At 43.0% G+C, this 27488-nt stretch overlaps 2 protein-coding genes across 2 annotated transcripts; one reads left to right on the top strand and one right to left on the bottom strand.

Annotated features, from left to right (window-relative positions):
- Nucleotides 1–688: 688 nt before the first annotated feature.
- il22ra2 (interleukin 22 receptor, alpha 2) lies at nt 689–4404 on the top strand (the record flags this gene model as incomplete). Its single annotated transcript, XM_079559393.1, has 5 exons — nt 689–752; nt 1587–1701; nt 1778–1956; nt 2033–2181; nt 4261–4404. 5 exons carry the CDS (start codon nt 689–691, stop codon nt 4402–4404), a joined length of 651 nt encoding a protein of 216 aa, XP_079415519.1.
- Nucleotides 4405–10048: 5644 nt separating this feature from the next.
- On the bottom strand, nt 10049–27148 carry map3k21 (mitogen-activated protein kinase kinase kinase 21). Its single transcript, XM_079559499.1, has 10 exons — nt 25626–27148; nt 15936–16116; nt 15701–15849; nt 15278–15453; nt 14435–14675; nt 13053–13175; nt 11711–11861; nt 11533–11627; nt 10569–11357; nt 10049–10450 (listed from the first exon to the last, which is right to left on the bottom strand). Exons 1-10 carry the CDS (start codon nt 26404–26406, stop codon nt 10092–10094), a joined length of 3045 nt encoding a protein of 1014 aa, XP_079415625.1. The 5' UTR covers nt 26407–27148; the 3' UTR covers nt 10049–10091.
- Between the last annotated feature and the right edge of the window lie 340 nt (nt 27149–27488).

Here is a 27488-nt window from a genome sequence, read left to right as displayed (position 1 = left end):
GTAACTACAATAATATAAAATATAGGTAACTACAAAGCTCCTCCAGTCCAGTCGATGATATTTGAAAAGCTCACTTTTGCTAAGCCACTGATTGACATAATTACTTCACTTTCAGAAATATATCACAGGTATTTTTGCAAAAACATTGACACCTCTCTCAGATGATCCAGAATCAATATTTGGTGCCGCATAATGGTGAAAGTAATTCATCTCAACACCTCAATCTATAATTTAAAGCCACATGGATATAGGTTTAAAAAGTACAGTCATGTGATAAAAAGACAGTCATGTGAATTTCATACATTGCACAACGAGCTTCTTGTAGATGGTGAAGGCATTTCCAGTAAGGAAGGAGACAAGTCATTGTCTACCGTAAACAAAAAAATACCTGCATTGTTGTATAGTTCAAATATTTTGAATGTTTCTCCATCAGACAGATGGATGAATGTTTCTCAAATGTAAGCCATAAATAAAGTTGTTTGAAAACCGCTTCAGGGCTTGGACTAAGATTCCCGTTTTGTAAATTGATCCACCCATTAAGCAATGCCAGTGTGTTTTTGGTAAAAACCGCCTGCAGAAAGGAAGGACACGTGTGAAATTGTATCCTCACGTAAAGTAAGGGAAGTGGAAGCGGCATAAAACCCAGAGATGCTGGAGCTTCAGTCCAGTGTCAGACTGAGTGATGAATATGCGAGCACTGTGGGGCGCGGCGCTGCTGCTGGGGACCATAGGAGGCTGTCTCACTGCACAAGGTACACACTTTTCACTTACAAACTGCTGTAGCAACACCCAAGAGTATTATCAACTTAAAATATATATATGTGCCACGCTCATACACAAATACTGTTCTTGTGTGAAAGTAGAAAGTGACTTGACACCTTTACAAGTAGTTAACTGTAAAAGGGGAAATCACCAAATAACTTTTATTTAGTGTGATCTTAATTGACTTCAGTTACAATATAGTTGTAACTTGTGATTTACCGTGTCAGACGATTCATTTAAGAGTGGAGATGTTGACATGATTCTGGTTTAGATTCAGAAGTCGCGCACAGAAGGCTCCTGTAACCAGGGGCGCAGATAGGTTTTTGAAACTGGGGGGGACAAAGCTGCTCAGGCATGACAACCTATCAAACTTAATTGCCCATCATTGCAAGACAATAATGCGTATTGGTACGGTTTCTAATCACTCACCAAGCATGCCACATGACGTATGAAAAAGCAGTCCTGACGTAGGCTACACTGTCTGATAACCAAGTAAACCAACAGCTCGCGTTTCGCATTTTGACACACGCACAGCCCAGTCAACACAAACACATGAGCGCAATACCGTTTCTCGCCGCATATCAAAGTGAATGGTCAAGGGAGGCGCTGTTTCGCACATTGCAAAATGCTTGCAAGATATTTTTCTTCATAAAAGTGAGGGGGACGGATCCAGGTGAATGAAAATCTGGGTACGTCATGTCCCCCCCGTCCCCCCCGCTATCTGCGCCCATGCCTGTAACAGACACGCAACAAAGAAGTTTAATACAAATAATGTGTTGCCTAATGTCTGTGTTGGTGATATTGACTGTAACCTGTGGCTTCAGTGAACCTGGTGCCTCCTGCCCATGTGCACTTCTACTCTGTGGACTACAACACCACTCTGGTGTGGACCTCGCCCTCCAGGAGCTCCTCACTCAAACACTACGTCCAGTGGAAGATGTGAGACTTTCCCATCAGTGCATTTCTAGTGTCGCCCCATGACCCTGATGTAACAGGCCGGTGTGTGTGTCTGCAGTTACGGCGAGCCTCGGTGGCTGGACGTGGACGAGTGCCAAGGCATTACAGAACCCAGGTGTGACCTTAGCAATGTGACCTCTGACCTCACAGAGTGGTACTACGCGCGCGTGCAGAGCTCCGCGTCTGCTGCTAAATCCGCCTGGACAACATCGCGCAGATTCAGCCCGCGCTGGGACTGTACGTCACAGCGTTCATTCATGTTTCAAAAATAAGGAGGTAATTGTACTTATTTTGTTTGTTTCTCCCCCCCCAGCCAAGATAAGCCCGCCTTTACTGAAGCTGAACGCCACACCGAAAGGCATTACTGTCCGTGTGAAACCTCCGCGCGCGCACTCACAGGTCCGGATGAAGCACCGTGATCTGCTCTACAAGATCTTCCTCACAGGAGAGAGCGGACAGGAGGTACAAACACTACCATGTTTAAATACTACTGCGCTTCGGTCACGGCAATGGCCTTATAGTGGCCCCTAGTGTCCATGTGCAAGATCCTTCACTAAACCTGTATGAAATATTGCATGTGTCCATAGTGTAGATTAGAATGACTCTCTTTCAATCAGAAACATAACTCATACAATCAATAAAGGATCATTAAAATAGCCAGGGGGTCCAAAATAATGAATGTAGTGAAGTCTTACATGTGGGAGAAAACGAAACAAAACAATAACAACAAAATAAAAAAACAACAAATAAACAAAGACAGTTAAACCGAGGTTTCTGCAGGCAACATCAAGTCGAGTTAATGACTTTGACTCTTTCTTTTCCACAAACCGCGCAGTAACAATTGAAGGGTAAAGCACTGGTTCAAACACAGATGACAGTAGGTGGCGGAAATGAACCTTTAAGTTGAGTGCCACCCGCCAGAAAAATGCATGAAGAAGAAAAAAAAAAACATTATTATTATAGGCTACTATTATTATTATTATTATTATTAAAGTCTTGCTATTGTCACTGATTATAGTAACAGTAACAACTATAAAGACAACAACTATTGGTAAGAAACATATACATTCATACTAAAAGTATATTGGCTATAGAATTAAACATTCATACAATGCTTATAAATAAACATTTCAACCTGGATAGACTCAAACAGACAAAAGCAGCGATTAGGAAGATTTATTGACATGTATATTAGTTTTGGCGATCAGACCCCGGCGGTAACATCGATGTATGAAAGTCAGTATGGATAAACAGCTTGTAGTTAGGGATGTCTTCCCCCGGAGCCTGGACACTGATGGTGGTATGGAAGACCCGTAAAGCCGCAGCAGGTAGAAGCCGTGGATGGAAGAGGCGGAGATGGGGCGGAGGTGGGTCGCAACGCAGCTGGGAAGCGAACGAACCATGATTGCTGGGGCTTAAAAGCGGGACCGAGGGCGATGATTGGCTGCTATGGAGGTGCGGCTCTTACGCTGATGGCTGAGGTGGAGGTGTGGCCCTCTCGGAAGCGATCATTGGCTGAAGGTATGTGATGCTGAAAATCGTCTCCCAGGTTGAATTAACGCCTAGGCTTCATTACATGAATCATTTTACAACCATCATCATTATCATAAAACAAATGGAATTGTCGTTATTAGAACCTATATAATTATTATTACCCAATAATCCCACTATATGAGAATATATATAATATATATATAATTCTACCTGAATTTTTTCCATTTGGCATCTAACAGAAATAAACAGCAACTTATTTTTATGTTTGCATGGACTGGATAAGCTTTAACTTGGTTTAATTTCACCCAGAATAGTCCAATCCAACTTTCTTCCTCAGCTGCAGTCACCGGGCTGATGTGCACAGCTGCTGTGTCTGTCTGTGCTGCCAGAACTTCCAGCTGTTTATCTTTTAGTCTAAGGAAGAACAAGTTGTTTTGTCCCAAACCACTAACGTATTGTGTCTTTAATACAGCACTATGAGCAGCAGACAGATGATGTTTTAGCCCCTGATCAGTGACAGATGATGTGAAAACAGCCCCAACTTTTCACACCAAGTATCACTAATATTTGACCTTCCAAGTACCACCAGGTTAAGAAGATCACATTTCACGTACTAAAGTGGATCTAAAAGGGGCCTAAAAAAGACATAAATTGGTGAACATAAACATAAAAACACATCAACAACATACTGTAAGTTTATTATGATGGAAAATATATCTTAACCGTGGTGTAGAGAAGAACCTATTGTTTCAAAGTAAAAGTAAGTAGAGTATGTTGTTAAAAAAACTACGTTCTAATAGTTACTTGAGTAAATTAATGAGTACATTGGTAACGCATCGTCTCCTCCCACCGTGACAACACACTTTTCACAAATGAGCTGATGCGATTTTACGAGCTTCCATATTACAAAACACAACCCACACATGATCTTTAATAATCCTATTGTCCATTGTCGAAAAGAGGAAGAGTACAAACTCACAAAACAAGAACATAACAACAAAGTATCACCTTTTCCAATGCTGCCATTTGATCATTTGTGCTTCACAGAAAGAGTTGGAGATAGAGTGCTGCTCTTACAGACTAAAGGACGTGAAGGGCAAGGCTCGATACTGCTTCCAGGCCCAGACCATCCTCCCGCTTCAGGCCCGAAGTAGCGTGCGCAGTGAGGCCAAATGCATCACCTCACAGTAAGTACACACCGACTTCATTTGCATGTTTGAGTGAATGGTGTTTTGAGACAGACAGTCGGGCAGTATCATCACCAGGGAAAGCGAACCCCTCCACGGGACAAAAGATGACAAAACAAGGAGGCAAGTGTCCGGTGTCGCTGCACAAGGGCCCGCGGCGTAGAGACGGGGACGGGGAGGGAAACAGAAACTCCCCAGGGAGAAATCCAAGCTGCACAGTTTCTCTACAATGACTCTAGTTTTGTCTGCCCGTCCCGCCCTAAAGACTATTTTTAGATCATCAACAGACGTGGAGATTGAGTGATGGCAAATTGTTGGACATGGCGAGGAGAAGTGGAGGATCTTCACCGCAAGATTTACTAGTGTTGTACTTAGTCTCTTAACCCCCTCCTGAACCTGTTTGACTTCAGCCAAATCTTAAAGCTTGTTGAAAAAAAGTGTCAAAATAGAAGAAGAAAAATGAGACGGAAACGAGGATGAAGAAATTTGACAAAAAAGTGAAAAAGAGTGACGAAAAAGTGACAAAAATCGGACAAAAAAGTGATGAAATTGAAAATTTAAAAGCGACAAAAATGTGACAAAAATCTGACTAAAGAGTGACAAAAAAGTGACAAAAATCTGATAAAAAAAGTGATTAAAAAGTGACAAAAATCAACTTAATAAGTGACAAAAATCTGACTAAAGAGTGACAAAAAAGTGACCAAAATCTGATTTAAAAAAAAGTGATAGACAAAGTGACGAAATTGAAAATTAAAAAGTGACAAAAATCTGACAAAAAAGTGACAAAAAAGTGACAAAAAAGTGTCCAAAATCTGATTTAAAAAAAGTGATTCAAAAGTGACAAAAATCGGCCTAAAAAGTCACAAAAACATGGTGAAAGCACGACAAACGCAGCGACAATGAGACAAAAGAGAAGTGGATCAGTTTTTAGCTTTTAAATGAGGCATTACACTGTAAACTGTCCAGTCTAGAAACGTCGAGATTTGGGTAAAGCAGAAAGTGAAGCAAATGGGTGCAGTTCAGGTGGGGGTTAAGAGGTTAATACTTTAAAGGTTTTTATTTATTTATTTTATCAGTAAGATTATTTGTTGATACTTAATTCCTAGTCTGATTTATTTAGCATTGTCATTTTATATTATATATTATTTCCAAAACACTCCTTGGACCTAATGTGCCAACAAAATGCGTCCAAACATTTAAACCTGGCTCTATCATATTGGCAGTTTTGTTTCAATTGATATCTGTCATCCCCCCTTTCACCTGCAATGACAAGTAATGAATGTTTCCCACTCCAGTATCATTTAAAACAGAAAACTCCTCTGTTGTTCCTCCAAACTCCAATCCAGGTGTTGTTACTGCCACAGAATTGGCTGTGGACAAACACTAAGACTGACTTCTGCTCTTTCTTTCCTCTCCTGATCATCACTGAAGATGAATGGAAGATCTACTACACGTTTAGTGACCACATGGAACAAAACTACCTTCTCTGCAGCTCTCGAGAACCAAGAGTACCTTTTCTGTCTCATGTTCGATGTTACACCGATCAGGAATTACATGTTTTGTCCACGTTATAACTTTCTAACGGTAGTTTATAAGTGGGATGGACAGTGAGCCGTGGTCCTGTGGTAGCGTAACTAGTAAAGCAGTAAATAAACCTTCTGTCTTACTAAAAGAACAATCTTCAATAGTTTAAACTAAGAAGACTGTATGAACATGTTTCAAAGATGTTTCACGTTCTAGAGCAGGGGTAGGCAACGTCAGGCCCGGGGGCCAAATCCGGCCCTCAAGCATCGAACCTCTGGCCCTCTAAATAAGTAGATTATTACGCATATAAGAGATCAAATACCTGCTAAAGTAGGGGAGAGTGGGGAAAGATGAGCCACTTTTTGCTTTAGTGGTTATTGTGTAAAAATAGTATAATATAAATACAACATACTGTTTACATACATTTTGGAGTACATGTGTTTTTTTAATGTTAATCTTCTAAAAAAAAAGTGTCTTGTGGCTCATTTTACTCCAGGGGGAAGATGAACCAGGTCTTGGGGTAAATTGAACCATCATATTTAAAGGTGAAATTGACACTTTCATTTTAGTGATTCCCATTCGCAGTTTTCTGAGAAAAGAAAATCATAATGTATATTTTTGTTATTATATGCTCCATTATTTTATGGCTAATTCGTTTTTTCAATGTTTTGTCTGGCGAGTTTTATTTTCAAAATGTGGCTCAACTTTCCCACTATCTCGACTTATCTCACCTACTGTAAAAAAAAATGGAAAAATCTATCTTTTAAAACTTTGGCATTTGCAGAAAATGGTTCTTCAAAGGTGAGGTACGGCCATTGGTGATAAGGAAGAAAATCGTCCCTTTGTGACACAAACTTGCCTCCCGCTGTCCTAGAATGTGATGATTTCAGATGGAAGGCAGGAGCCGACATAACCCTATAAATAAATAACAAAACAATACAACCCTATGGGAGGGATACAGTTTTTGTTAGAAATTCCCAAAACTAAAATGGACATATTGTACCTTGTCAAAATCTCGCACCTATTTTTGGTCACCTTTTCAGAGACAATAATTTGACTTTAGTTTAATTTTGAGACAGTTTTTTTTTGTAAGACAAAAGCATTTCGACCATGGAAATACCAGCTGCCCACCGCCTCAATTTTAAACCTGTGAACCCAACCTCCTGTAGGGTCCACCCACATGCAGCTGTGTCTGTTATTCTACACAATAATATGGTAGTTTTTATTTGTGGATTTTCTGTTTTGATAGAATTTCTCTCAAAACAGTGACATTCCAACACTGTGTTGCAAAGACTCCTGCCCTCCACTTGAAGCTAGGACAAACAAATCTATATAGTCAGAAACACAAGTATATCTAAAATACAGCTACATTCATAAGCACTTTTCTACCTCATAGGCGTAGCACTGATGCTGTTTCATGTTTTACAACTTACACTTGCGGTACACAAGGTCAGTGAGATCACAAAGGTCAAGGTCTGTGAGCAGCGCCACGTTCGAAGTCTCATGCACTTCGACTGGAGCGCTCTCCCTCACATGTCAAGGACTGCCGAGTTTATTGAAATGAGAAAAAGTGCCTGAAATCCTGCTTTTTTAAAAATTTTATGGCACATTTTTTACTTTTCACTCAGCAGATATGATGTGTGTGTTGTTTTTATTGTCACTTACTGTATTGCCATTAAAGACGCTCTTCAAATAAAGTTTACTTGCTTGTTTTCTGTAGGTGTACGGAAAGCAACAAAATACCTTGACTCTGTTTCTACCGGTGCGGAGGGAACTTAAAGGTGCATTATGCAACTTTTCATGAGGAAAGCATTTTTTATATTTGTGCTTAATTGACCTTTGAGTGACCCACTGGTGTATCCATCACGGTGGCCGATACAACTCTCCAGGATCAATTGATTAATAGATTTTCTGGTGAGTAAAACAATTGATCCTGGAGCACCTTTGAGTGATTCAAATCAAGCTGCCAGCTGTAAGCAACTGTCCAGACTTGAAAAAGCAAAGTATACTACCTCATAATAACACACAAATTCATTACACTATTTAACAAACTGTCCTCTCAAATCCAAAGAAACATAGAGACATGTAGCTTAATTTAGCCTTTATTTATAATGTTGATACTCTTGATCAATCAGTGGTGAAGTAACCAATACTGTAAAGTTAACCAATCACTGATTTCATGTCAGTGAAATACAAAATATTGCTCACAATGAGGGGTTGTTCATTACATTTTATACTGAGAAATTAAGTTAAAACGTCCACAATAGCAGCTAAGATCAGTGGTTTTGGTCCTGGAGAAAGACGCCATAGTCTTGGACAGTAATTTGGTCCCAACAGCCTCACATTATTGCTACAGTTAAGTGGAATGTCATAGGCACAGCGGCCAAATGTACAGCTTTAAACCATGATTCAGGGGCCACACTCCACTCTTACAGTGAACAGACTTCATTGCTGTTGCTTAAAGTTGCAACTCTAAACCGTCGCTCATCAGTGGGGCCTCAACAACTTAGACAGCAGTTTTACAATACAGAGCAGTTCACATTCGACATCAGCAAGAAAGACCATACACACAGCCAAGAAATCATATGTACACTATTTGGAAATCAACGCTCTGAATGTGAACATTAGAGTAACTCATGATGAACAATCAGCAGAGCAGTGACTTAAGTTTGCAAAAAGGGGTCATCAGTTCAAAACAGATGTTCATTTCGTTCTGAAGGAAGTACCTGGGAGTGACCATTTTGAGCAGTACATACAGCAATGAGCCCTTCATTATCCTGAGGACATAAAGATCAGTGGCAGTGTCAAAATTATTGTTAGGATTTTCAACTTCTGTAAACGTTTAGGTAAACTCCGCAGAGCACTTTCTTAAGGCACCAAGACATTCACTTTATAAATGCATTAGTTGTTCATTACAACTCATTGTCAGATTAATAACATTTGAAAGAGGTCAGACATTATTGCTTTAGGTTTATGACAACTCTCAGGCTGTGCAATCTTTCCATAACTACAATCTTACCAAAAAGTACAAAAAGATAAATTCTATTTCTAATACTTTCATAAAATCTATATTAGAAACATGTGACCCAAAGGTCAGTAAAAACGGATCAAGATTTTTAATAGAAGACTGCGTTCAGACCGCAGGCCTTAGTGCTAGGATTTGATTTGTTGCAGGGTCATTCATATTTTATTAATTTAATGTGACTATTGTTGAAACGCTTTAAAGCATCACACATGCACAGAAAGAGACAGTGTCCCACAGTGTCTGTGCAGAAGTAAACATTGAAACACATCTGGCAATGTTTATGTTGTTGTGGGAGGCCAAACGAGCAAACACATTTACAACCTAATCTGGAAGACACAGTTTTTTGGTCTGAGGCCTTTTGTGGAGCAGAGGCAGAGACGTCTGTCCAGAGAAACGGCTTTACTCTCACAAACAAGTCCAAGTGTTGTTTCCTTCTCGCTCCTGTCTACTTTAACGCAGAATAAATGGCTTTTGTGGTGTACTGGGGGCGTAAACGTCAGATCAATGTGATCTGGCCATTCAGACACACATTTAGGATGTGCTGTTCAGACTATCATGAAAAGATTAGGTACAAGTTGCAAAGGGACAAACAAATTGGATTTGGGTCACTTTGGCCTGAAGTCTGAGCGCAGCCTTCGTAGTAACTCTGGTATTTTGGGAAGACCAGGTTTCGGCACCCGTACAGACTGCACTGCACACGCAGTACAAACAGCTTGCAGCATTGAAAAAAGTAAGAACAAAAAAACATATTTACAACAAGAGAAATTTGTTCAACATTTTAGGGTACACGCATGCATGATTCTCAAGTCCAAAGCTAGAAGCATAGGCATGCGACTCTGCTAAGGTAAGTCGACTTCTTCATTAAATTACCTATAAAAATATATATAAATATAAAGGTGAGGGTTTTGTGTTGCAAAATGTGCAGCTGCGGTCAACGTTTAGCTGCACTAACAGAACAGAAAAGTGTGAAAGCCATCAAGAGACCTGTGAACAGAGGTGGCAGTGAAGATCAGCTGATCCTTTTTCACAACTACTGCAGCTTCAGCTGTAACATGGAAAACTCATCTAGGAGATTTCACTCTGATGCAATAACTTCTACAGAACAATAAGGCAGCACTTCTGTTCCATCTCCTACTGGGAGTCTATGAGAGGAACCCCTTCTCCAGTTCAAAGACAGAGGGTCTGCCGGGGGAGCTCTGGATGCGGCAGAGGGGCACAGTGCAGTCTCTCTTCTGGCCCTCAGTGTCCATGTCCAGCAGGGAGCAGCCCACAGACACCTCTGAGCTCAGCACCATGCTCAGGTTCTGCGCTGCCTTCTCTCCGGTGTAGTGGCCCAGAGAGTAGCTTTTGTTGCGCCCCCGCAGGAGAGCTTTCAAAGACACGGGACGTGTTTTGGGCCCACTCTCACCTCCAGAGGGCGCCACATCTGTCCCACCATTCTTCTCCTTTTCCTGCTTCTTCTGCACTGTTACAGGGTTTGGGACAGTGGTTGGGCCATTTGCTGAAATGCAAACAGACGTCGATTAGACAAAGATCAAACGGATGAGTAAGTACTGAGAGGTAGATTTCATAAAGGAGCTGCTGCAACATTCATGGCTACACTGCAGAGAGTCACTCACTGGTGTGGTTGTACTTCTTGCGGCGCAGACGTGTGGCAGGGTTGTTGTTGCTGACTTCTGGCGGTGCTGTGCTCTGCTGCTGCGCCGTGGGCTTGATGCTTTGACCGTTTGCAGACACAGCAGGGCTCTGCTTGGACAGTTGTGAGTCGACGTTGGCAGTGGTTGACTCCTCCTTCGCAGGGCTGGTCTGGGGGACCTCGGCCTCAGACTGTAGAAGGCACTTGGTGGAGTTGCACTCCGTTATGGCCGACATGGAGATGAGATTAGGGGCAGTGTTGTGACTGGACATGGCCTCATCTTTGCGGGGCCGGTTGTTTGGAGGCGAGGTGCTGCGACGAAACCTAGTTGCACGTTGGAAAAGGCCCTCCTTCTTCTTCTTCTCCTCCTTTTGAGGCTCCAACTCGTCCGCAGCGGCTGAGTTCTTAAGTGCCTCCCGTAGGTCGTATCCCAGGACGACAGATGCCAACAGAGAGCCACACCCATACAGCACGCTGTCAGTCTTGCGGCGAGCAGCTGCCCTCTTCAGGCTGTTGGTCGGGGTGTGCTGAGGTGTGGTAGAGGCGGAGGAGGTGGTGGTGTAGGGGTCTTCAGGTGTCTCTAAAGGGCCACTTGGACTCACTGGTCCTGCACTGGTGTCCCCTGTCCCATTTTGTCCACTCGGACTGGGCTGCTGCTCGTCCCGCCACAGAGGTAGATCAATGTACACCTGGTTGGGGAACTTAAGCTGCTTTGGTTTGTTGCTGCTGTCAGGAAACTCCAGGGCAAACATTTCATCTTTACCCAGTCCAGCTAGAAACAGAAAATCAGATAAGACAAGATACAACACAATCATTTAACCTTTAGGCACTAAACATAATCTGCCGTCAGATTCTCTGTTATGGTATGCACATTAGAATGTAATGCACACATTGAGAACGGTTTGAAAAATAGTCAGGCGTTTGTGCATTTCGAGAGGTCGGCTCACCTTGTTCAGCAAAAAGTGCAGCGAGAGGGACATTCTTCTGACACTTCACGAGGCTGGTGGACCAGGGGTTACTGCCGTCAGAGAGAGGCCGCACTCTGCAATCAGATGAGCCAGATGAACATATATGCTTTATCAACACTAAATCTGACCGTAAACATGAAGGATGTGGGCTTGATACCTCTCTGTAGCATTAGGCCTCTCCTTGGTCTGCACTGAACTGGGGCCCCATGTTCGTCCTTTCTTTTTGATTCCCTTTTTCACATCATCGAACTCCTCTGGCCTGAAGAGGGAGCTGCGGCCCCACGTTCGATTGCTCTCATCTTTAGTAACTGTTGAATAGACAACGCGGTGTAAGATTAATTCAACCCTAATAAACAAAACACGATTGGCTGATTTTTCTGGAGCAAGATTGATACTTTTTGGAAGAACAAAAATCAAAGCACATCTTAAACCCTTAGATTTGTTAGTCGCGATGCTACAAAGTGAATTAAGCCGTGTAATCATTTCACATTTTCTCAGACACCAGTGAGGGGGAAGCAGTTAGGTTTCAAACCACCAAGTCCTGTTCAGTGTGAGGAGTTTTTAGTGTTAGCCACCGCAACGACCAGAAGAACCACACCACTGTTACACATGGGAGCTCGGTGCTTGCCTTTCCTGTTGAACCCTGAATAGAGCTCGCTGGTCAGGTCAACGTCCTGTTGGTAAACATACATACTGTCCCTCTGAATGTGGGACGTCACTGAGGAGGGGTGGAATATAACAAAAACATTAGCAGCGTTCTTATTCCTCTCATTCATGCTGGAGGTCATATGTGATGTACGGACACTGGGACAATGGGCCAGATAATCCTTATTCTATATTCTATAGCATAGTAACGGGATGAAAATAGCATTGAGAACAAGCAATTGAGAAGTAATTGAACAAAGGCTACAAAGGCTGTTACCCTTGGCGACTATACTACAGTATTTCCATCCTATTACCAAGTTATATCCAGGCTGTAAAGTTAAGTAAATAAAGCGCAACCGTCGTTGTTATTTTGGCCGCCTAATCCAACAAATCTCACACATGAGCAAAACTCAAGCTCAGTATGAAGAGCTATATTTTCTCTCGCAAATAGAGTTGTCTCAGTTCCCAGATATAAAAACTTGTGCCTCCGTGATTTAAACGTGAGCCAATCGAGGCACATTCAATGTCTGAACGTCAGATGTGGAAGCGTCTATAAAATGCGCCGGAGGAATTTGTTCCCAGTTATTGCAAGGGCGTCGGTGCGTGACTAAAGCCATTATCAAACTGTTCAAACAACTGGCTGACAGCTTGTGGCTCTGGGCCCTTTGTTTGCGTCGCCCCTTTCAGTGTGAATGTTACTGCTCCCATAAAGTTCGGCGGCAAGAGCGCTGTAGGAACTTTCCAAATAGTCATGGCTGTTGACACAAAGATTTGACTGAGTTACAATTTATGCACTTGACCCGGCCGGAGCGCGGGCACGGCGCGTTACGCAAGCGCGCCACCGCAGGACTCACGCTGAATGGCCCGCAGGCGTGGGATGAGAGTGGGGCTGCTCGGGGGAGACGAGCTGGTGCTGTGTAGACTCCGCCTCTTGTCCATGGAGGGTGACGCCTGCACCGTGATCTTGTGCTGGAAGTCTGCAACGCACAGAGGCGCATTTGGATGAGCGTGTTGCACATAGTTTAACAAAATCTTATACTTTTGCAAACCCAAATAAAAGTCAAGTGGAGTTAATTTGACAAGAGTTACTACCACTTTAGGCCCAATCTCAATTCTCTTTTCTACCCCTACCCCTTGCCCTTTCCCTACACCCTGAAACCAAGGGCTAAGGGCGAGGGTTGAAAAGACCGCCCTAAGAAATGGGACAGCCCTCCATTTGACTGCATTTACTATTAACACAGATGATTATGGTTATGTAAAAAACAACAACTACTGAACCAGTTCATCACTTGACCGATACTGTTCTGTAACACCTAAACAACAGGACTCGTCTCATCCTAAACCCAACAGATTTTCATCTATTTCTGCTTCATTCGGTGCTACATTCTCCTTCCCCCGTCCGTGTGTTGCGGCTTCTACCGTGAGTCGCTGTGGCTGCAGCCAGAGCTGTAAGAGATCTGCTCATGTAGCGCACTCAGCGGGGATGGACAGAGGTAGACCCGCTCACAGTGCGCTCAGGGCGGGGACAGGCACCCGCAGCCTCCACTCTGAGCCCGGGCCTGAGCGGAGGCTGCCGAGGTGCACTCAGACCGGGGACAGACAGCCTCGGACCTGGGCTCAGAGCACAGCGGCGCGGGCAGACAGACAGCTAGGAGACAGACAGCCGGGAGACAGACAGCCGGGAGACGATGAACCCCGTGTGTCATGGCATTAGCGACGTATCAAAAGTTTGGAAAGAAATTGCAAAAGTTGCCAATACAGCGCAAATAAAGCGTTCGCAGCAGCAAAGCGAAAACGTAGAACTGACACGTTTAACGCAATAGACTGTTCTAATTGTTGCACAAAGCGAATAAAGTCACACACGAAGAGTTCTGCAACTTTATAAATGTAGTAAGAGTGCTTAGTGATGATGTTCGTGAATTCATTTCGCAGCTTATTTCCGTGTTTTGTCAAACTCCTCCTACCCCTTCGTCTGAAGTGTGCATCTGAAAAACCCTCGCTTGAAGGGCTATGTGGCGCTCTCCCTCACCCCTACCCCTCACCGCAAAATAGAATTGGGACACCCCTTCGTCTCTCGTGAACGCGCAAAACGAAGGGAAAGGGCTAAACGGAGGGGGGAGAATGGAGATTGGGCCTTAGTCTTGCCATTTACTTGTTTTTCAAAATGACATTGCAAGATTTCTTTATTATTATATGTTACTAAGTTCCGTTGCTGTTGTAACAGACGTTGTCTTACCTGAGGGCAGGCTGATGCGGTTCCCATCCTTCAGTTTGAGGCGGGAGCGCTTGAATTTGCCTTTCCGCTTCTTCACATTGGGCTTGTCTTTGTTGAGTTGGAAAATGAGGATGTTGAGCTCTCTCTCCAGCACATTGATCTCCCTCTCAGCGAGCTGCTGCTCCCTGCGCTTCAACAGCTCCTCCTGAGACTTCTGCTGAAGAGCGGCTCTTGTCAGCTCCTCTTCTCTGGAACGCAGCTCCTAAAACAGAAAAAAAAATTACAACAACGGAACTGGCAGATGCTCAACACTTCAGGGGAAATTGTAAAACAGTGTGTGTTCTATTTCCCACCTTGGCTGTTGTATTATTAACTAAATACTCTGTTCTAGTTGTTCAGAAATTGTTGGATGTTCATTGTTTACAAGAAATCTGCCAAAAGAATGATTTCAAATGCTGACGATGTTGTTTTTGACACTTCACATAAAAGTGGAGCCTGAGAACTGAACTATTAATAAACTAAACCGACTGTGATTCAGCCTCCGATTGGCTGACCCACTTTGCTGATCTTGCAGTTTCTCAAAACACTAACGAACCCCCCACTTAAAGCCAGTGACGGGGGACTTGTACAGAAGCAGATTAAGGTCTTAACAAGGGGAAGTCCACTGAACGCCTCAACACTAATCGGTTGTTTTGTTAAACAGGCGATTAGTCTGTTTCACTCAATGCAACCAGTTAAACTTAAAGCCTTCCCCAGTGAGACACAGTTAATTAATACTTCTATGCGTTGAGTTGGAATGAACGGAGACAAGCTGCTGATATTGTGCATGATTGGAGCACAGCACAGTTCGGTTCATGCCACTACCTTCTCTTTGGTCCTAAGCTCGTCAAACATCTCTTGGATTTCCACACGCCAGTCGTCCTGCATGATGTGGAAAGAGTCCTGGGGCATAGTGGCCATTACAGCCTCTTCGATGGCAGAAAGCTGCTCCAGGATACAGGAGAACGAGGGCCGCACATGGGGGTCCTGGTCCCAGCATTCTGCAGAACACCATTAATAACACATGAAGATCTGTGTAGGTAAAGTCATCACAATCACTGCATTATTTCGACATAATTACAGGATAATCCAATAACTGCTGCAAGTAAGCCCTGTAATTAAATGTTAACATGCTACAACAAAACCCCTTTCACTTCACAGAAAATAAATGAGTCTCTGGTTTAGGCAATGAGTTAGGGTTGGAGTTGTAATCTCTTGTAGTTATGCAGATGCAGAAGCATGATTCACCTTCCATGAGCTTGGCGAATGGTTCGGGACATGTGGATGGGATGGGTAAAGTCAGTTTGTTGACTGCGACACCATAAGCTACAGCGAGGCCATCAATGCCTCGGTATGGCACTTCTCCTGTTAACAGCTCCCACAGCAAGACGCCATAGCTGTAAAAACACAATTCATGTTTCACAGCAGGAGGACAAATGAGGGCAGGTGAAGCGGGTGTAACAGAGTATGCCTGTGTCCGTACCTCCAGACGTCACTGCCTTTGGAAAAGAGGGATGACTTAATGACTTCAGGGGCCATCCAGGAGTATGTGCCGGCGGCGGACATCTTTGTTGTTTTGTGCCACTCCCGAGCCAGGCCGAAGTCTGTGATCTTCAACGTTTTCCTCCCGATGTCATCATTCTCAATCTGTTCAAGTAATAAAACTGGGAAACACAAAAGGCAGCACAGTAAGACACACTGTGAATAGAAGCTTGTGGCTTTGCTGTAGAGATGACCAGTTTATTGTTAATGGCAGCAACACTACGTGTCTTCTAAAAAAAAAAGTTTTTACTAAAACGCTGATCACTTTAATCTGTGTTTTGCTTCACTGCTTGAGTGTTCGTGTAGTCTGTAGTTTTGAAATACTTAAAGCTGGCGTACCTGATTTTTCCTGTTCAAAGTGTGAAACTTGTTTCTAGCTCTCACAATCCCTCCTGTCAGCCGAATTGTTCAAGCAAATAAATTACGTTTCAAACGTGTTTTTGCTGTGTTTACAACATACTAAAATAGATGTACTCTACAACAACAAAAAGCTTGAAGTTATAGTAAAGCATGTTTACCGACATTCTTCATTATAAATGAAAAACAGAAAAGTAATTTAGGTTTGGGCAAATATATGAGAGCAGCCATTTATGGGCGGGTGAAGGCAGGATAGTCGATATGCAAAGGCCGAAAGCGCTGTGCAGGCCATTTATTACAGTAGAAACAGGAGCGCCTGTCCTCAGGTCCTAAAACTGTTCAGCACATTAAAGAAATGAGGATCCCAGTGAACCTCAGAGTAACACTACACTAGGCCTAAGGAACAAGCTCTAGACACGTGAACACCTGCGCGGGCCAGGCCCAACACAGCCTTTTCGACTGTTGGTAATTGCAAAAATGTCTGCCAAAAGTTTGCCGCAATGCAATGTTTGGATATCAAACATGTCCAGGTTTGATAAAAGTTAAGCTGATATTGTTTATCTGAATGCGACGCACGAGGCTGTGTTTGAGTGCTTTAAAGCAGTGGTTCTCAACCTTTTGGCGCCGCGACCCCCATTTTAACAGTTAAAGGGGTTCGTGACCCCCGCTCGGGTCACACCGTGAGTAGCCAACATAATTCTTAAAAAACAAAGAAAAAAAACAAATGGCTAAAATGAAATTCATCAAACTACGAACAAATAATGGCACTCTGGTAAAATAGCACACACATGCTACAATAAAATATCAGATTATATGCTAATGAAAATATGGCTATTTTATCTAAATGATCTGGCGACCCCCCAAATTTGTCTCGCGACCCCCTTGGGGGTCTCGACCCCCAGGTTGAGAACCACTGCTTTAAAGGAACAGGCCACCGTTTTTCCATACTGAGATATGTTCTTACCTGAGCTTAGACGAGTTGATGCGTACCTGTCTGATCTTTGTGCGTGCGCTCAGTCACGCAAAAAGACCAAAGATGTTGCTAGAATTTAGCCTCTCCCAGCATATTCACATAGCTCCAAACGGGGGCGAAGTTGGAAGCTACCACGCTCTTCCACGGGCACGAACAAAGACCAGACAGGTACGTATAAACTCGTCTAAGCTCAGGTAAGAACATATCTCCGTATGAAAGAACGGTGGCCTGTTCCTTTAAGGCTGCAGATAACAGTCAATAACACTGTAATATAAAGAAAACCAAGTGATGTCAGCACTCTCCTCAGACCAGACAGTTTTCACCTTCACGATGATGATGATACACTGGACAATGGAATTTCCCAAAGGGGTTCAATCAAGTTCACTTTAACTTTAACAATGTAAGATTTTGCCACATGCAACACGACATGCAACACATCGCCTCGAATGCACTTGCTTCTATGTGGGCAGAACAAAGAGATAATTCAAAGAAGATCACATCGCTGAAGTACACAAAGTATAACCTATCCCGTGGCTGAGCATTACAAAAAGGTGGGACATAGCAAACCAATTTCTCTGAAAGTGGGTCTTAAAAAGGAGACTTTAAAACCTTATTTTGGGTGCCTCATCTTACGATATATATAATTTTTCATTATGTCTCTGTAAGAATTAACTAGCAACAATGAGGCACAGAGTTGGTGAAGATCTTGACTGGGGTTCCTCCTGCTGGCAGCTGGAGGAGTAACAAAAAAAACAACCATTCAGTTTGAATTCACGGCGTGGTTAGCAACATAACCACGCCGTTAAGTAGCTCAGTTAAGTAGTAACCGCGCTAACACTACGCTGATGAACACACTTGCAGCGTAAATCGGCTTAGAACCGATATAATGCTGGATTATGGGCTTTCAAAATGTGGAGGACAATGAGACAAATGTATTCAGGAAGTACAGAACAAAGCGCTGACACCGTAGAAGAAGAAACAGCTCAAATTAACAGCTTTTCCAAAGGATTACTCAAAACTGCTTGAATGTAGTTTTTCACTGTAGGTACTTCTTTGCCCCCGTGGGAACCTGGAGAGCACCAGGCAGCCTACGACATTGATGAAATGCGGCAAGCGCTCCCATAAACTGTATCGATTTCTGCTATAAGGCTGTATTTAATCAAAATTGCTCTAGACCCACCTATATTTAACTTACATTTAAAACAATTTACAGCGTTTCTGTAGCATTCCCATCTGCAGCTCTGCTCTTGTAGCTCCACAGGTTTTAGCTGTTGCTTACTTGTCTGCACATGCTCAGTTAGATGATCAAGTCCTGCACAATATTTGACTAGGGATGAAACGATGCACTCGAGCGCCATTTCATTTATTTATTTATTTATTTAAACAAAAATGAATATGACTTTTTTTAAAACCAAATGATGTTTCTTATATTTTAACTTATATTTGCATTTTTGTCCTTGTAACAAACTGAAACGATTCTTTTATTTTTTACACCGATTCACATTTTAAGTCGCCATTTAAATCTATTTCTGATGAATCATTAAATCCCTACATTGGACTGTTTGTAATAATAATTTTTAAAAAAGCATTAAAAGTTCAAATTCAAAGTTTGGATCAGAATGAGCAATAGACCTTTTTTTCCCCCCTTTTAAAAAAAAACTAATTTAGTATTATTAGTTTGCTGAGGTCTGACGGTCAGATGGAGAAGACAGCTTCAGACTGTGATCCTTTGATTCTTACGGTGTTATTTTCAACATTTTGTTTTCAACCTTTTGCCAGGATCTACTCACATTACATACTGTCCCATTTCATTATTAACACGCAAAGATCCTAGAGCAGGTCAAGCTGTTATGGCTTTTATATCCTCCTGTGCTCACTTTAAAAAGCTCCTTCAGGTTCCTAAACCGAGTAACTTAAAGGTAAAACTTTGTGCAGGGAAACAAAGGAGCCTGATATAACGTCTGTTTCTTTTGTCAGAACTTGGGTTCAAATTCCCATGGGAAAAAAAGAACAGACATAGATAAGGTTTTAGATACACTTGTTTCGACTTCTGGGTGTTTGCACAAAGAAAGTTACAATTTATATCATTTGTGCCACAACCAATCAATGGTTTTCAAGACAACGGCGCTGAATGAGAATCATATCATGACCTTGGTCTAAACATCTCCCAAAAAAAGACAACGTGCCATAACACACACATTTAACAGCTAGAAAACAAACCAGATATAAAAGCCTATAGCACAAAACTTGACCTGACACGAAAGCAAAAAACACAAACTAAAACGTATTAGTTCGAAAGACTTGTCCCACCACTGTTCCAAATGGAAGCAACAGGGCTTCAGGAGTAAATGTTCAATTAGGTGAAAGATGTATATTTCCTTCTGTAAGACTTAAAACAAAAAGAGCTTTGTGTCTATCTACTGCGTGTAGGTTCAACTTCATTGGAGTATAGTGCTGTCATCACACAGATACAATGTGCCTGTCTCTGATATGTGGCCCTACGTAGCTCCTCTGGGTCTGCATTAAAAACCCAGCTAATGGTGCCATTACTGGCCTTGGGGGCTGAGGGGATCCTCTACCCAGGCTGCAACAATGGGAATTCCATTACAAACAGGTTTCACTGCACCAATGATATACTCCTACTTCCTGTTGTCAAGTTCTCTCGCACTGATTCTGATTCCATAGATTCCTCCCAGCAGGCTCTGTGGGTTCATAATGACTTAGAGTGGCTTAGTTACACAACCCAAAAGAACAGTGGTTTGGGGATAAACCCTGTCTACGCCGATTGGCTGATAGAATGTCATGCCAATATTCTTTTGTGGCTCCGTAGTACTTCAGTGTCAGCCCTCTAGAAATACCTAAGACAGTAGGATCTTCTGTCTCCATGCTGTCACCGGACAAAAACACCTTTAAGAACAGCCACATTACAGTCGGTTCAACAGAATAACTATGATGATGATTAAAATGTCTCTGTAGGGCTACGTTTAGCATTAGTTTGCCCAACATGAGTAACACCACCACAAAGAAAATTATTAATAAAGTGATATATCATATTTGGTTTAGTGAACAAATAAAATACAAAAATATAGCTTATTTGAAGAAACAGTCTTTCACAGTAACAAAAACATTAGCTGGGCTGTGATTTCTGAATTAGACTAGAGCCTTAGGTATGGGTCAAAAATATATGAGATTACATTAGTTATATGTGTCACAACCAATGACAATCACAACTAGTGACCAATGGGACAGGGGCTGGCAAATGGTAAGTGCCTCATTTTGCAGGGACCAGATGTTGGGTTAGTCCTGAGCCGCTGCGACTGGGCGCCATTGACATAATATGACCAGCATGTCAGCCACATTATGTCAATAGGCCCTGTATGTCATTGCCATTTATTCATTAAAACATTGTCTGACATGATCGAAGCCCAAAGAATTTAAGAAAGTGTTTTTTTACAGTCATTCGTGAGTCTTTTGGGCACTTGTTGTGGCGTCCCTTAAACTAGAGCAAGTGTAAACATAAAAATATGTTTTATAAATAGATTATCTGCCTCAGAGAGTAAACCAACACTACTGTGAAACTATTCATGAGCAAAACAAAGTGGACCAAACTATGAGACAATCTTGCCAAAAGCGAAGGACCCATACTGGTCTCTTCACTAACCAATGGCTCACGTCCAGCCTGGCCCCACTTTGAAGTCCAACCCCTGACCTCCTCTAATTTCTAGGGTCTCTCAAAGACAAACATGCTCGAACAAGATCTAGAGTACTGAGCAAAACAAAGCAGTGTTTGCAAATGCAGACAGCAAGTCGAGGGAATGTAAAAAACATGTGCTTGTCATTGGAGTTCAACTTCTAAATGTCATTTTTCTCTACAGTTGCAACTTCCAGTAACCAGCGCAAAAAAGACAAAGAGTCAGAAAACAAAAATACAAAAAGGTTTCTGTTTTGAGTTGGTCCTGTTCCCTTTCTTCTGTTTTCCCATTCTTCTAAAAAGTAGAGAACAGTACAAGGCAACTGGAGATGCCTATGGCCCCAAGGTAGACCCCACCCTGGGTCCAGCCCCTCTCACTGGCCTTTCCAACAGTAGGTCTTCAGGCAGAGCCATCTTTCATGAGGAAACAGTGGGAAGATCAGAAGCAGAGCTGCTTCTTCAAAGCTGATCCCACGCTTCTTCCCTTTGCTCTCAGAGCCTCCAGCTCAGTTTGAAGCCGTTAACGGTAAATGGTCTCAACTTATATGGCGCTTCTCAAAACACTTTACAGCATCGAACGACTCACCATTCACACTCTCATTCATACACCAGCAGTGCCGCCGCTCACCTATACTCTCATACTCTCTCTCTGCGCTGGCACCACATGCTCTGAGGGGCACCACATTGAGACAAATGTGACCGAAAGGCATTGTACAGTATTTGTGCCACTGTTTTATTAACACAGCGAACAAAAAACGACCCGTATTCAATGAGACTGATGAGAAAGAAGAGTTATGTGTGCCAATGCGACCGATGATACAGCGCACGTGGCCCGCTCAGACAAACGTAGTAAATTCGCTGCAAACCTAAGATGTTCTGATAAAACATGAGTGTCATGTTCTGTGATGCCTGTGCTCGCAGGGGCAAGGAAACAGGGGAAGTTGCAGAGAGGGCAGACACGTCTGAGCTGAAGTTCAGAGGTGGAGCAGAGAAACTCAGATTCTGGGGGGAGGGGGCCCCAACTATTAAACTGTCACATCTAAACTCAATTAATAGTGTTCACGACACTGGAGCCGGGATTCGAACCCCCAACCTTCTGATAATGAGACGTTCTACCATCTACCACTGTCGCCCGGAAACTAAACTAAATGTGTCAATGTACAGAAAACCATTTAGAATACTCACAGTCTGAGCAACTGTAAGCGTGTGACTGTCATGTCACTCACTCAATACATTACAATGATTTTGACAAACAAGAAGTTGTGTAAGAATGCCATCTGTCCTGATTGATTCCATTTCAATTGCAACAACAGATTTGACGAAGTGGCATTTTCTAAATTGTACTCAAACTAGTCACAACCTCAAGAATGCTTCCTGCAGTAACTTTCCCAACCTGCTCTGTCTCACTGCTGAAAGAGTGCCCCAGGCAGTGGGGAATGGGGATGATGGGAAAAGGATCAGGCTTAAAGGCTGACTGAATCTATCATGGTCACGTCTCTCTGGGCCGCTTTGTCGACTGGCTTCCTCTTTTACTTGTTTAACTTCACATCAGCTCATAACCCAGGCATTCAAACTAAGAAATACTCAAAAGTGTACAACAAGGACCTTTCTGCCATGTTAGCATCTATTAAAGTGCCACTGGGCTGGGAGGCCATTGGCTGATTTTGAAGGTAGCTTCTCTCAGCTGTGGGCCTTTTCCCTTTTCAGACTGTCCCACAACAATAGGTGCAGTCAGGGAGAGGTCATAAAAAACACGGTGAAAGCATCCACTCCTCCTCTCTTCCCTCTGCCCATTCTCTCCTCACAGAAAAGACAGCCACTAACTGTCTGTGTGTCACCAAGGGTTATTGTGAGGGAGCCAGAGCAAGTTACCCTGCAACACCTCGCCAAGCTTTGGTAACACTTCCTCTTAGCTCTACACAATATTATTACCATTAAATACATACAAGACATGCTGTATTATTGTGTCAAAAGAGTGGATGTTTCCAAATGTCCCAATGTGATACAGGCTAAACAGTTGCATGTGACACACTCAAAACAAACTGCACCAGTTTCACTGGCATTCTAGTGCACATTCCTGACATTCTCACAGCGGCACCAAGATGTGAAACTCTAAAGTTAATGTAGGTTGCAGATGGTGGCCTTGGGCCAAGTTTCAGTTATCATTTTGCTCAGTGGAAATGAACACGCACATCCAAAGAAGGTAAAGCTACGTGCTGAATCTGAAAATGAAGCAACAGTAAAAAATGTTGCTTCCTACAGCAGTAGGAGCTCCAAATGTTTTATTTACTCACACCATATCAAGAATGTGATGTTTCAGGCCACATGCCCTTCATCAGACAGTTATTATTTTGGTCATATCTTTCGCCACTCCTCCTGAAGGAGAGAGTTTAAGTAGGAAAATATATGGAGGGAAAAAAATAAATCTAAAAACGGATTATTTGTTACAGTTTAATAATTCAGTATCTTGTAAAATCACTGTACAAATGTGTGGCACATTTGCTGCCTGTAACAATGTATGTTTAAATATGCAAAGAAGACCGAATAAATAAAGTTTGTTTTATCACTTTTTCAAATCTATTTTGGTTATGGAGCCCAGAGGCACGAGAAATACTGACAGCAGAGGACAAGTAAGTTGAAAAGTAAACGAAGAATAACAAGGAAAGCCCCTCGGTTGAAGCCAATAAAAGAGTAGCTGCTCTCTGGGAGATTAAATATGAACTGAACAAAACAAAACGAGGGCTTTGAGACCCTCCGAGTTCTAGCCATTCTTTTGGCCGCAGTAGCCTAGCAACCGCTGCTTGACCAGTCCATTGTGCAAACGTATGTTAAGCTTTTATCCCTCATTAGCAACATTCCTCCCTGCAGGCTGGGATTTTCCAGATTAGGTTGAAAAACACAAAAGAGATTGGCCAAATCTCACTGACTTCCAACATATTACTTTACAGGCTAATCATTGATCAAATAGCTGTGTGTTTGTCTGTGCGACGCATGTGTGCCCTGTGAGTTGATAAATAACTGGCTGAGAAGTTGAGTCAAGACTGAGGTGTTTGGCTTCTGTTTACCTGTGGGTTCATGTTTACTTTCAGTGCATTAGTGCGACTTCACTTAAAAACACTGTGTACCAGATGTGTCATGAAAAAAAGGCTTTTAAATATCAACATTAATCCTCCAAAGCTGACAGGCTGCAGTGTGATATCCTTATTGATATTTATTCATATTTCCTTCACAGAAATATGCTTTTCTAAGCTGACTAGTCAACTCCCATAACAGATGACAGGCACAGAATAGCATGTTACATTATAGTAGGTTTGACAAGGGGGAACAGCCTGACACTCCACAGGGTGCCCCTTCATGTGTGGAGCAGACACTCTCTCTTGAATTCACAGCCCTCTTTACAGGCAAACACAAATTGTCACTTCATTCAAATATAAGTCAACAAAGGATATTGACTAAAGATGTTCAGGTTGCCGACCAGTGCCAATCAGCTCCCTGCATCCTCAGGTGGTGCAACTCCGATCAGCCTTTATAACACGGTTGTTAGAAATGGATTTACTTTTGATAATATTGATAATTAATGCAGGCCTAAAACATCACAGATGATTTTGTGTTTACATTCTAGCTTGCATGTTGTTTTTCAAAGCATTAGGTTTCCCCCCAGTTTAATACCTTGCCGTGCAGTTTGAGCTTAACAGCCACAGCACCAGAGCTGCTCCCCCTAAAGCCCCAGGTCGATCTAGTGAAAGGGCCGGGGTCATATTACACACTCACACACACACCTGGAAGACATGGGTCAATCCTTTTACTGGGAATCTCTTACACAGTATATTATAGCTTTAGTCTTTAAACTAAGACTGACATCTAACTTAGGAAGAAGTTTATTTTACATTAAGTATTCTAGTGCTTGAGTAGGGCTGGGTACTTTTCATTATTTTAATACCAATACTTAACAGTAACACTATTTGGTTTCAATACTGGTAGCTGAAAATACTTTTTCGATACCTTTGCCACATTTTTTATTATCTACAACAATAAAACCAAATATTTTATGCATTGCAAAATTGTGTTTTTTTATGTTGTTAGGTTTAGAAGTCTAACTATCTATTTGACTTGCAGATAAGCTGAGTACAATACCTGTGCGGTATTCCTTGACCACATCTGGAGTGCTTCTGTGTGAAATACCTCTTACCCAATGACCTCTTATCAGTGGTAAACGACATGGTTGGTTGAAAACATGGCCGGACACTGGGTTTGTCTGGTTAAGTGTTTAGTAAATCACTGAATATTTGAACAGTTAGAGCCTGGGGTGGGAGGGGGGCAGGGATGTGTGTGTGAGTAATGGATTGAGGGGATGGGAAACCCACAGCTGAGCAAACTGGCCTTATTTCACATCCTCTTGAGGATGTATCCCACAAACAATATTTATTTTGATTCAATTCATTCAATTTTTGTTAGTATTGGAATTCTTATTATTCATAAATATCATCCTGGGTCTTAGCGTACTTAACGTATGTGTGCCAAATACTTGCCTTAATTGAGTTTAGATTTTTTTAACAGGTCAAACTATCAGTAATGTTAATGATGAAACAATAACTACACATTGTACTTACTGTTACTAGACTTAAGGTCCCGGTGAATGATGGGCACCACAGCCCCTTCATGCAGATAGTGCATTCCTCTGGCAATCTGCACGGCCCAGTTCACCAAGATGTGCGGTGGGATGCGTCTCCCGGTCAGCACCCGGTTCAATGTCCCTCCTCGGGCATACTCCATGACCAGACACAGGTTTGGCTCCTCCAAACACACTCCCTCTAGTTTTATAATGGTTGGGTGCTGCAACATGGAGAAAAGTTTCGCTTCTTGTTTAACACTGGCAGCGGTAGCGGTTATGTCTTCATCTGGATCTTGTCGAGCGGCCTTCACAGCCACCTCCTGATCTTTCCATGTGCCCCGATAAACTTTGCCAAATCCTCCTACGCCAATGATTTCTTCTAAAACCAGTTCACTGAACGGGATTTGCACAGGCGAGCCCGGGACACGCTCTGGTGTAGTCGTGGCTGGGATGCGATAAATAGCAGGCTGATAAGTGACATAGTTTGATGGAAAAATCCCGACCCGGTGGTTAACCTTGCCCGTCCACCAGCCCTCGTCCCCGGATATAGCAGCATCCTTGGAAAGCACCTCCACCACGTCCCCACGCCGCAGACTGAGTTCATCTTCCCCGCTGGCCTCGTAGTCATAAGCAGCTGTCCACAGGGACCGAGTGGGGCACAGAGGGGCAGAGTGGGCCCACGACCGCGCTGTGGGGGGCTCAGTCCAGCCATGCTCCCCGGTCCCACCGCCTCCCGGCCGCTCTTCACCGTTTGGGGAAGCGGCCTGAGAGACATCCATTTCTCGGTGGCCGTTGCTGCACCATAGGGTGCTGAGCTTCTAGATCAAATAGTAGAATATTGAAAAATAAACCTATTTAGATGAGGCATCGTTAAGTCGCATCTGTGACACGAGCGAAAGAGAGCAAAGGGGAATTCCCTGCCCTGCGCACTGCAAGTTGACTATGTCCAAAGTCCTGGGAAAGAGCCCCAGCGCCGTATCCACGTCGTCACTCTTGTAAAGTCAGGCGAAAATACTTGGCCAGCGTCGCTGCTTTATATGATGTAGTAATAAAGCTGTAGTAAGCCGAACTTATAAAACGTGTACAACAAGATCCAGCATCTACGTTACTTCTGGGCTGGTCAGCTCGTCGCGCACGAGCTAAAGCTAGCCTGTGTACACTGATGGGTCGGTTAAGTTTTCGCAGGTGCCACAGGAGGTGCACCTGCACCTCCTCGCAGAGAATTGAATCTAGTGGCTTTGTCTTCTGAAGGGCACCACAGAGACCGCTAAGTAAATGTTTAAATAAATAGGGTATAACTTGCGGTTTGCAGTTGTTACATCCATATCTATAGTACATACCCAACTTTTGGCTAGCAGGTTAGCTTAGCATTGGACCGCTGTCACCGCAGTAAAAATAAAAAAAGTTAATACAAGATTATTCCGTGATCATTTTGAAGCGCAGGACAGACTGTGAGGAGTCGGAACCTCTGAAAAACATGTTGATTCCAATATGTGCAAAACAGAAAAGCTACAGATACGGGTCCATCAAAACAACCCCCACGGCACAGTCCGGTGTCGGAGTCGCAGCGACAGTGGCGGTGTTCGCGGACGCTGCTCTGCTGCCGCCAGTGAAGGGCTTTGATTGGTTAACTCTGTGTCACGTGACAGCTGCAACACCGGGGGAGCGGGAGGAGCCTGCGGAGGAATGTGAGAGCAGCGCGCGCCTTCTGGAAGAGCTGTGGGAAAAGTGCACTGACTGCACTGACTGCACTGGCTGCACTGTTTAACCGTGAACAACAGCCCACAGCCCTGACGTTTAATATAATAGATCCATGGCCCTGATCAACGACATCAAATGGACAGGAAGCGACCCTGAACAA

This window comes from Gobius niger (genome assembly GCF_951799975.1).
Source record: "Gobius niger genome assembly, chromosome: 7".
Lineage (NCBI taxonomy): Eukaryota > Metazoa > Chordata > Actinopteri > Gobiiformes > Gobiidae > Gobius > Gobius niger.
The sequence above is the reverse complement of the archived record's forward strand: the minus strand, read 5'-3'. Positions and strand labels throughout refer to the sequence as shown.